A 12,191-nucleotide genomic window follows, 5' to 3' on the forward strand; every position below is an offset into this window, starting at 1 on the left:
ACATACGGCTGTTTTCATTTTCCATGTAAAAACAAAACAAAACAAAACCTATCTTCTGTTTACTTTTGAGGAGGAGAAATAGCACATGAACTAAACTGGCATTATTGTAATGCATTTTATAAAACTCTCCTAGGCAATCCAAGCTTTCCAAAATCCAAGAGTCATACTAGTCAATAAACTACACTATTCTCAGTATGGATTCATTTCATTCACTTGAAAACATTCTGCACAAAAACCAGACTTTCCAGCTAGGCCATCCTCCCCTCTAACCCTTCCTGCCCAAACCCTCTCTTCCTGGTGACCTGGCCACACTCGTCCATCAAGACCTTTTCCAAAACATCTAGTTGCTAAAAGATTTACAAAATTACACGAAGCAGAGGTCCCCTCATTCTCTTCAATTTTCTTTTAATCTCATTGTCCCCTGGTCTCTCCTCTTTTCTACCTCTCTTTTCTTTCTCTTCTCCTCTTCCCACTTTCTTTCTTTTCCTAATTCTTTCCCCTTGTTTTTACTACTTTAGTCAAATATCTGTCCTTCTCCTGAATAAACATGTGTCATAAAGAATACAGACATCTAGAGACATGTTCTGAAATGAAGAGAGTTGCCCTGCTGAGAAGATGTATTTTCAGTCTTTTATCTCCAGCTCCCACTTGCTGGGAATGTGACTTCCAGCTCCATGTTCATTTTGACAGATCTACCCCAAAAAAACCCATATATGTATATACTATATACATTTACTCACATATGAACATATATATGAATATATATTTTCTGACACCCCCAGCTTATTATAATAGGATTTTATATGAACTTTATATTGTTATTTTTATTTGTATTGTCAAAGCATTATTTTATTGTAAGAGAAAAGCTACTAGATCAGAGCTTTTCAGATAATTTGACTGAGTCTTAGCTTTTTATAGAAGCTAAATAATTGGTACCGATTTATGTCTCTAGCTTATAACATTAATATACAAAATGATATTAGGCTGAACCAAAACAATATCCCTTTTCATTACATATCCCATATTAACAGTTGGCTCACTCTCTGGTTTGACAGGATTTAAACTTGTAGCACTGAAATGTCAATATAACATTCATCCTTGGGACATTTAAAGTATCAAGTTGTTGAAGACCTTTAACATGAGATTAGATGAGCTCACACTTGCTTGATTGCATTGTGCTGAGTCATTGTTTGAGCCCTGATGAGTAAGCTGTTGAGGACTAGGTAAACATATTCCTCTTCAACTTCCACCTCTGTTCTTCAGTTCTCCTCAACAGATGCTTAAAGACAACTGCAAGGAGAAGCAAAAACAAAAAACAAAAACAAAAACCTCTTCCAACATAATTCCAGCTTCTGCTAATAATAAATTCTTTCGTCTGAAATATTTTAATAATTTGCTTAATCCACAACTTCACTCTGTGATTGTGGGACCAGACTTTAGGTAATAGCACTGGACTAAGATCTGTAAACTTTCCAACCTTCTAGGAAATGCCCCAGAAGCAACAGAATTCACAGACAGAAGCAAAATACAGGGCACTACAGTTCAGACAACACAACAAGAGCGTCCACGAGGTTAATCTAAAGGGAGCATGTTGCACAGTGGCCGGACTACCAAGAGCTTGGACTACACAATACAGTATTATAGACAAAAGAATAAGATGAGATCTACACATGTTGCCTTGCATTTGTGGTAATCTACACCAATGAAAACATGTACTACAGCTATATTTGATTATGTATGGATATATTTGAAATAGTATACATTGTCTTGATGTTTTTTCTGTAATGTAAATAAACTATTTATATCACACAATATAGTTTTTTCTTTCCCATGTATTTGTTATATATAATAAATACTCAGTGATGAGAAAAAATTTGGCGTTCTTAAATTTGCGGTATCTCCTAACTGTAAATATAATCAAGCTAGTACAATCTGTACAAGTACCAGTATTTTATCTTTCTCCACATCTTGAGACAGAGCATTAGTTTATACAGGACTCAGTGGCTAGGTTTTAAGTGATTCCAAGATCAAGGGAAATGATGGTTATTGGAAAAGAGAAAAAATAGTTTACTTTCTATCGAGTGAGGAAAAAATATTTCAGATCTTTGAATCATCTCTATTTTATCAGCTTTCTTCCCTGGTCTTCCATTTTCATCCCCAGAGCAGAAAAATCTCTGGCATATAAATTAAATCAAAGAAGAGGGGGAGGGAAAGTGCTTTATAACTCATAAAGGAGAGGGAAAGAAGATATTGGTTTTTATTTGGGAAACATCTTAGAATCTCCCAGTTAAGTGCATATATCTGAAAGGTCCTAAACAAGCTATGTATTAGGAATACACAGAGCACAAAATCTATTCCATTTAGGTGAGTGGAATTAACAACTAGGAAGAAATTCTAATAACATCATTAAATGTGTAACACCAAATCATGAATTCTCAGAAGCACCTTGCTATATTTACAGTATATGGTTCTTTAAAAAGAAATTAGAATCACAACCAAATACCTCATGAATAACTTCATGGCTAACGCAGCACCATTATTTGAAATGGAACTAAGGTGATAATATTTCATGAAATGTGCTTTATATATATGATAAGAACGAAAATTAATCCCATAGCATATGAAAGACCTTGGTGGGAAATCGATATAGATTTCTGAGCACACAAATATGTATGACCACTTTGGAAAAAAATAAACTGTAAAAATTCTCAAAGAATAAGATGAAAGTAACAAATCAAATAATTGCCTTATTATCATTTAGTCCTTCATAGCTTTCTGTGGCTAACAGAGTAAATCTAAATAAAACTTTCTTTGTCTCCTTCAAATGTCCTCTGCACGTACTGAAAGGAATGACACTTCTGTGTCCACAAAAAAAAAAAAAGGACAAATGTCAAACCAACACTTTCTGAATAGAAAATATTCAGTGAAAAATAAGTTTCCTGAAGTGATATTTAAGATATTTGTTAAGACATTTTTTAAAAGGTGACAATCTAAATAGTATTTAGGACTCTGTGAAAAATCTGGTTTTCTAGGTTAGTCATCACTTTGAAAAGTGTGAATCTATAAGCATAACCGTCACTCAAGTGTTTCCATAAATTGGTCGTAGGCTACTTGTACAAACACACACTATTTAAACTTCCACATGGAATTTTAGTTTGATTACCAGGTGCAGAGATGTAACTAGCCCTGATCTCCTTTGTGTAAGACAGGAGTCGTGGCAAACAAACCTTGCCTTCTCCTAAAGGAAGAACAAAAATACAACATGACAGGGCTTAGTAGAGTTAGAAGGAAACAACAATTCCACTGACTTTTACTTGTAAGAGTAGGAAATGACTTGCTTCATTAAATATTGATATATTACTTTGTGTGAATTTTTATCAAAGGATCATAAACCTAAGTGTTGGAAAAGTCCTTGGAGTTAATAATACAGTACATTCCTATTCACCTCTATGCTCACCCAACCCATGAAAGAATCCCTTTTAAAAGATGCATAACAAATCTTTGCTGTACAGTAGAAACTAACACAACATTGTAAAGCAACTATAGTCCAATAAAAATTTCTTTTAAAAAGATGCATAACAAATCTTAAGTGAGTACATACTATGTGCCAGCCACTATTCAAGGTCCTAGGGAAACACAACTAAAACATGACCTCTACTCTAAAGGAACTCACAATCTTGTCCTAACATAATCATCTACCCTCTACTTACATATATCTATCACTTGGGATTTTATTCTTCGTCAATTCTAATTTTGAGACCATTTCTTTTTCATATTGAGTTGAAATTTACTTCTCTATGGTTTCTACCCATGGCTTCTATTTTTCCTCTCTGGAGCAAAGGAATAATGACTTACATGTTTAAAAATATTAGGACAGATACTATGTTTTCCCACTCACTTGTGCAAGTATTTTCTCACCCTTTGCAAGTATTTTCTTCTCCAGGTGAAATATCCTTAATGTCTTCAACTGATATTCATGTGATATGGTTTCCACTTTCCCCTAACATCTGCATCATCCTTCCTTGGACAGACTCTACTTTGTCACTATATATCTTAAGTGTAGAGCTCATAATTGCACCGTGTGCTACAGTTGTGGTCTGACAAGCACAGAATATAGTAGAACTTGCAGAAAGCAAATTTAACTGAGAGCCATGATCTCCAAATTCAAGTCCTACTTTGATCACAAATTTGGCGTGGAACCATGAGCAAGTCATCTCACATCTCAGGTCTCAATTTCCTCATCACTTCTAATCTCTGTAATTCCAAGATTCTAGATATTCAGAAATCAGGCACTATACTTTTATTATTACTACCTAAGACCACATTAGCTATTTTTGCTGCTCAACTTAAATTCAAAACTCTTTTTAAATAAACTGCTATTAAGCCATGTCATTCACTCATTCGTTCATTCATCACTCATTTATTCATTATCCATTTATTATACATTATACATGTACTGAGGGCCACCAATTACCAGCACCATACTAAGCTATAAGACAAGGATAAATAAGGCAGAGTCCCTGCCTGAAACGGATGAGATCATCCTGGTCCTTGCATCAAAATCTCACAGCCCCATTGGCGAGACTGGGAAGTAAATAGTAAATTATAAAGAATGTAACAAAGGCTACGATAACGTTCGGTTCAGAGTGCTTGGGGACCCTCCAGGAGGAATCTCCAGGCTGAGTAATGTGCTTCTTCACAGGATGTGAGACACACAGGATGACGTCATCATTGTCCACACAAACCCTGACTTCTTGCTTCTGAGATTTTATCTACTTTTCCTACTCTCTTCATGCCCTTCTTCTCTCCATAATACACAGAGCAAGTAATAGCTTATCAGTGAGGCCTCCTTGACCCCCTTGGCTGTCTTCCTAATCCTGTTATGGTACTTTCCATGTTATTCCTTAATTGTCCATGCAAGTCTGTCTTTCCCTTAGTCTGGGAGCAAGAAGGCAGAAAATCAGTGCCTTGCCAATTGTTTCCATTTATTCAATAAACATTTATTGGGTGCCTATGTCATACCAGACATGATTCTAGGTGCTGTTATGCAGCAATGAAGTGGAGCGATCTCTACTCTCAGGCTCACATCCTAGCAAAAGAAGTGGAGGTGAGGATTAACCAAACAATAGACAACAACAACAAAAACTAGAAAGTTTTCAGCTCTATTCAAAAACTTAAAAATAGAATGAGGTGATTCAGGGTGACTGGGTTTGGTGGGGACTGGGTCCCTCCAAGGAGAGTGTAGTACTTAAAACTTGGCCTCTGAAGCCAGACAGAAATGGATCCCAGTCTAAGCTCCACTTGACTAACTACTTAACCTTGGGCAAATTGCCTAATTTCTTTATGCCTCGTATTTAAAAATCAAGAGAAAAATGCTTCCCACACTCAATATGACTGTTATGAGAGATAAGCAAGACAATCCATGTTCTGATTAGAACAAGGACATGCACAGAGTGACCTTTCCATATGTGGAAATTATTTTTTAGGAATACAATAAATATTTGTTGTAAAAGTAATTAAGAAGAAGGAACGATATGTCATCAGTTAAATAAAGCATAATGGGAGTCATATGGTTAGAGTTAGAAGGAACCACGCAGTCATGCTCACTCAAAGGAGCGTTTCTTGTCTCTTCGGGGACAAGAGAGCTGTTTCTGGGAAAATAAGACAATATAAGTTAAGAAAAAAATACCGCTCCTATTATTTCTTTTTTCAAATGGGTCCACTGGCATCGTGTCTGAACAAGAGGAGTGATCATTCTTTCATTTTAAAAGAGGTGTATCCTGATAAAGCACATAGCGTTAAACCTCTCGTGTGTTTCCAGGCACAAGATGAGTGAGTCAATATTGCAGTGACTTTGCAAGGCCAAATTCTTTACTTTCATGAATCCTTGAGGAAAAGTCAGTATAGACTATTGAAATATGACAGAGATTATCTCAAAGTCACGTTAGACTCTCTACTAATGTTTATCTTCAGATGCTACTTCCCTTTTCCAAAGTCATGCAGCACCTGAACCAGCTGTTTCTGTTCCTAGTAACAGTAGACATTTCACTTACATAATTAATCATCTGGATATCAATCACAAAAACCTTTTCATTGAATTAACTGATATCTTTATATGTAGTAGACATTTCACTTACATAATTAATCATCTGGATATCAGTCACAAAAACCTTTTCATTGAATTAACTGATATCTTTATATGAACATCCATATTATATGAAGGATGAAGGATTATATAAGGTAATGGTATTGGTTTTTATAACTAATGCCTGAATATGCAAATGAGTAAGGCCCTTTGAAATCAACATCAGGAAGGCGGGGATGATGTGCAGCCCACCTGGTCAGAGTCAGGCCTCCTTCCAGCCTCACTCTGGACAAAAATCTACGTTACTAGTCCACTTACTTTGGAAATGTAACCAAATTCAATCCAGCACAAGAACCTAATTCAGAGTTAATGAGAGCCCAAAATCAGGGATTATGGGAGAGAGGGGGAGAGAGGACAGGAGCAGTCCTGGTCCTCTATTCCTAGTGGTCCCATTGCCATTGCCGTACCTGCCAGTCTTCCTGATCCAACAGAGGCACACCCTCTACACAAGGCTTAGCCATAGTGGCCTCCGGAGGCAGCGGTTCTCAGGACCCATCCAGTCAAGCAGTCAACCCCTTCTGCAGGGCACACTTGGAGAGGGGTCTGTGCCCTTCCTCCCTGTGGGTGTCTCCCCTTGTCGGGCTTCCTCCCCTTCTCAAGATCCTAACCTCCTTTTTCCTTCACCTCATGAAGCCTCCATCCTCTGTTAAAGCCCTTCTCTGCCACAATCCATGGACTTAGTCCTTGAAAACAAAGGCCTTTTTATGAGCCAGGCTATGAAAACAAAGCAGAGAGTAATGACCCAAATTGTCACCACAGTACAACAAATTATTAAGAAATATGTTACATGAATAGCACTTGGTTAACTAGCAAAATTAGAAAATATAGGTAAGTCAAACACAGAAATTAATCCCACCAACAAAAGATAAACACCATGGTGTTTATGTATGTCATTTCAGATAATTTCTGTGAGTATGGGTTGAGGTTTTTATAAGACAATAAAACATTTTTTAATAAACTGAATGCTCACTAAAGAATAAGCTACAGAGTTTCACAGTCATTTAAGCACGATTTATCAAACTACACACATATACGGTGTGGTTCTTGAGTAAGTTTCAATCTCTCTCAGCTGAGAATCAGTGAGGCCTTCGAAAAGTTTAGATGAGGATCTCTAAGCCATCCATTTGCACGTTTATCTTTCTTTCCCCCCATAACACTAATTTCCCACCATCTCCCATACTACTTACCCTTGCTGTCTCAGTGCTCTCATACTACTGGCAAGCTATTCTCAGTCTCGTAGTCTGCAACTGTCCAAGGTGTACCCATAAAGCCTCATCGACAGAGCTTCTCCTTAATTGTCCCTGGGCCTAACTTGGATCTACTGAGATCTAGAGGTGCTAGAGCAGCTTTACCCTCCACTCACCATGAGGAAGTTTTGGTTCTCTTTTCACTCTGTGGAAGCCTCTCTCTGATTCCTAGTCTAGAGAAGGGTTTGACCATTTCACCATCTTTTAGCTTCAAGGTGGTCATGCCAAAGCTGCCATTCCTACAACAGTTCACATTTCAGTTAAACTCAGCTCATGAGGGTGCTAACCTCTGAGCTGAGCTGTTTCCCAAACTGGGCTCTTCTTCCCTGCCTTGTATGTTGCGAGTAAAACGCTGCTCCCTGGCATTAATTGAGGCAATACATTTGGTTCACAACCAGCAGTTAGTATAAGTAGTCTAACATTAAATAACAATAATTAAGGTATGTACTTATTATTACTTTTATTAAAAAATAGATACCCTGATTATACTGAAAGGTACTTGAACCAACTTTCAAACTTGAGCACAAGATAAAACTGAATAATTAAAGATAATATAAGAATATTATATCACTTAAAGGATATAATCGGTGCCACCCATCAAGTGAGCTGAAGTTAGCTACTATAAAAGAGCACTGAATTGTACTGGATGAACTAGTCCAGTAAAGGCAGTCTATTCTTCTAACAGGCTCTACTATGTGTTATGTCAAGGGGTCTCTTCACAAGAACAAAGACAAAGAGAAAATGTTGTGGCCACTAGGGAACACACTTACCTCCTAACTAATTACTTGAAAAAAATTCTTAGCTAGAAGTTACCTCATCTGTTCACATCCATAACCTCTGGACCAACGGCATTTCAAGTAAGACACCCTCAGAGTGAGAAATAACGATATGGGGGAAGGGGAAGAAGAAAAGGAGCAAGAAAGAGCTGAGAGAGGAATCAAAGGCTGGGGGAAGGTGAGAGGGAGGGACACAGCCAACAACTGGATTGGGAGGAGGGGGGCAATTATGGGAAGAGGAATTTGAGAGATGGTTCGTTCAAATAGTCCTTCAGACAGGAGCACGTCTAAAGCATTTAAGCAGGATTGCAGGCATATGGGATGGCAGCAAGTAAGCAGCGGGCAGGAAGGTGGTGCTCCTGGGAAGGCCTCTTGCCCTGAAGTCTCAAAAGACCAACCTGCTGCGTGTACGGGGTTGGGAGGCCAGCAGCTGGCTTGGCAATCTGGGCAGAACGAGGCCAAGGCACTACTCCAAAGATGACTGTTCAGGCCTCCGGGTGAGGAGGAGAATGTGTTCAAAATAAAAGTTTTGTCATGTGCATATTTTCTTCCTCACAATTCTTGATCTCAAGATATGCAGATCAGATTCTTTATATTCTGCCGGACAACCTTGTCCCAAAGCTCTGGATCTGCTCTCTAGATAGAGAACAAAGGAACAGTTCACCCAGCGGCTACCCCTCCTTGTCGGGGCCGTGGAGGCGCTGTGGCCATCACACATGCAGGCTGCTGGATACTATCTGATCTGGGGTCATAAAGCCCTGAGCAACCTTAGAAAAGACGTGCTGAGGAGGGAAGCAGACCAGCCCCTGCTTACAGAAGACAAATCCATCTGTGGTCTGCCTGGGAAAATATGGGTCGGAACTGCCAAGCGGAGCAAACCACTGGAGAGCATTGTTTAGGTGTGAAAGGATGAGTAGAAAGAGAAAAATGACTGCTCTAGAAGTGGAGGTTAGGGAAGAATCTGGAAGGGAAGCCCCAGGGAAGCCCCACCTCTCAGCTCTTCTGAAGGCACGTGGATCCGTTCTTCACTGGACAGCACGAGCAGAGCCAGCGACGTGTAATTAAGCTCACAGACCAAAGTCTGGTGAACAGCCGGTGAGGTTGCCGACATCCCCCCAGAGGGCTGAGACTTCACTGCACCAGCATCCGCATAATAACATGATATTTCTCTTTTAAATAAGATGTACACGAATGTTCACTTGTGCCCAATTACAGTAATGCATGATTTACATAAAATTAACTCTCCTGCTTAATTATAGTCATGCAGGGATTAGGAAGAAAAGGCTTTTACTTTGTAAACATTGTATGCTTTAACTCTTAGCCTCTCCGTGAAATATGACTGGCCCAATCGCAAATGAAGACAAGTCCCTTCGTCACTGGGGTTTACCAAACGTTGTCTTTCTGTCTGTGAGGATTATGTGTAAACTGAGTCACCAGAGTCTCGATCCAGTTAGAGCAGAGATCCAATTCTTCCACAATGTGAATGTATAAACTGGAGTGCTCTGTAGCAAGGAGCTAGGGTTTAGAAGTTTTGTATCCAGTGTGGAATTTAAACCGTCTGGGTAAGGAATCTGCAAAGGGCAAGAGAACGAGTCTCTAGTTTTCCAGAAGCGGCGAGGAAAACGTTTTCTTCAAAGGGCGATCCAAAGCTGCTTTGACAACAAAATGATTAAAGGCTGCCTCTTCTCTCATCTTACATCTGTCACTTTTCTGCATTCCTTTTTGCCACAAACATGAACACAATTTTTCTCTGAATAAGACTTCAGATTGCACGTTAACGGGGAATTAAAAGTGAAGTTCAGTGCAACCCACACCAAAAGCATTTTTTTTCCCCAGTCTCTGCCAGACCCGGTACCAGAAAACTAGAATAGAAGACAAGTCATTGAGCTGGCACAGTAAGAAAATGATTGAAGGCAACAGGGATTGAAGTTTCATCGTTATCAGTTCAGTGAAGACGAGGCAATGCTTCTCTGAAAAGCTGCACAAAAATACCTCAAGGGGCCAAATGCTCACCGCACTGCCTGACCACAAAAGATGGCAATTTCCTTTTGCCACCTTGTCAACTCTCTTTTCACCTGGTACACAAAGGACCGGATACCATAAGAAAGGGATTTGAAGTGAAAAAGAGAGACAAGATAACCTGCGAGCTCCTAAGAAAACGCATGGAAGAGCAAGATCTTATAGTCAGAGCAGATGGCATTTGCCAGGAAAGGACTGTAAACTGAAATTAGGCAAATTGGTCCTTATTTTCAGAAAACTGAAAAACAGAGAAACACATTCCTAATTCAGGGCCTGAGTTAATTTCTTTAGCAATACCTTTAAACACTATGCATAATAAACTGGATACCTGTAGCATACCAAGGACTTGTATAAGAGGCTCATTAACCAAAAATTACATTTAATATGTGAGATCTCATGGTACACTGTACAAAATTATTTTACTTCATAATCCTTCCTTGTTTATTCTGCAACAAAATATAAAGCAGTGAGAACTTCTTCAAGTCCTGGAATCCAGAAGGGCTTCTGTGGGGGAGATTTTCAAAGACATCCTTGGAGAGGCTAGAGATAGTATACAGCCACTAGTAATTTGGGGGGAAAATTGGTCCAGTCATCTGTGTTTTGTTTCCTTCTTTCCATCAGTGCAAATATTTCTGTCAGGATCTGAGGCTTTAGAGTGATTAAGTTGTTGATTTTTTTTCCCTTCTTTGAAATGAAGGTCTTTCTGTTCTCTTGTGTCACCATCTCCCTGGCACTGGCTGCTTCACATTGTGCCTGATGCTATAAGACATTCTCACTTTAAAATGCATGAATCAACCTTGAATTTTCCATCCTCTGATCCTGCATTGAGTTGTTGTTTCACAGTATGAAAAATCCTCAAAAGCTATGACTTGAACAGTGGCCATACTCACAGGAACACCATGCCAGATTTGATGCTGAATACACAAAATCAAAACTCCTTCCATTTCAGCCAAAACCCTTTGTTTGACCTGATAGTAATGGAATGAAACTGTCCTTAAAAGACTTTTTTTTCTAGCTATGTCTGAGGCCTTTTAAGAATTGGTACTATGATTTATTGATTGTGATAATGTATGACATACATAAAATTACAATTTATGACTAAGTATAGAAACAAAACCTGCTTTATTGATGTGTTACTCATCTTTTATAGGAGAGGAATTGTTTTGGGCACTTTATGAATACTATTTTACTTATGTATTACAAGGAGCCTCTGAAACATAATATTACTGCACCATTTTTATGACGAAGTAACTGTAAAGTAACAACTGCAAAGTTGTTAATATCTTGGCCAAGGTCACAGAGCCAGGAAGAGCCACAGTCACAATCTGAACCCAGATCAAACCAAAATCCATTCTGCTCCACGAGAGCATGCTGTTTCCATTACTTTTTGTTTTATAGTACTATCATGTCAGAAGTCTTGCATCATTCAAATTTACCTGCTGGCCAAACGCTTGTTTCAATAATGCTGCCATTGTTCCAATTATTCTGATTTTTTGCTATTGAAATTATACTCAGAGACAACTTATGAACCACACCAGAACACCTGTTTCAATATAAGGATGCTGTCTTTGTGTTCCTACCTTTCTCTCCTTTCTCCTCTCCTCTTCTCTCTTCCAATTTTAGGGACCTCAGCTAGCCACACAGCTCTTTCTGCTTAGAGTTATAGGTGCCACAGGAAAGAATTAAACAAGATAATTTCAGATTTTTATAAATGATATTGTATCAGATATTATCTTGTTCATGTGTATGTTTACTTGGTTTTCTATCTCTTTTAAATCTCTGGTCCCTCTAACCCCAAGGAATGTTGGGCTTCATGAGATCAAGAAGCCTGTCTTGTTCGTATGACCCCAGTGCTTAGTACAGTTCTTAGAACATTGTAGATGCTCAATTAATACTTGTTGAACAAATGAATGAATGAATGAAATTAAAGGCTTCTCTGAGCTTGGGCCAACCTACCTGAAATAACTGGCTATGTAAGTCAGAAACATAACTATGCTGCTATGG

The 12,191-nt window shown here is 38.7% G+C and overlaps 2 protein-coding genes across 4 annotated transcripts in view; one reads left to right on the top strand and one right to left on the bottom strand.

Annotated features, from left to right (window-relative positions):
- TMEFF2 (transmembrane protein with EGF like and two follistatin like domains 2) overlaps nt 1-1,816 on the top strand; it is a 246,624-nt gene extending 244,808 nt beyond the window's left edge. Inside the window, exon 10 of the mRNA XM_082397419.1 lies at nt 1,485-1,816. Coding sequence (XP_082253545.1) covers nt 1,485-1,581 — 97 coding nt within the window. The 3' untranslated portion in view covers nt 1,582-1,816. The remainder of the gene's footprint in view (nt 1-1,484) is intronic.
- LOC309631235 (uncharacterized protein) overlaps nt 1-12,191 on the bottom strand; it is a 120,046-nt gene that overhangs the window by 45,159 nt on the left and 62,696 nt on the right. The gene's annotated exons all lie outside the window — the stretch shown is intronic.

The sequence above is a fragment of the Balaenoptera borealis genome (assembly GCF_965194805.1).
Source record: "Balaenoptera borealis genome assembly, chromosome: 6".
NCBI classification, from domain to species: Eukaryota; Metazoa; Chordata; class Mammalia; order Artiodactyla; family Balaenopteridae; genus Balaenoptera; species Balaenoptera borealis.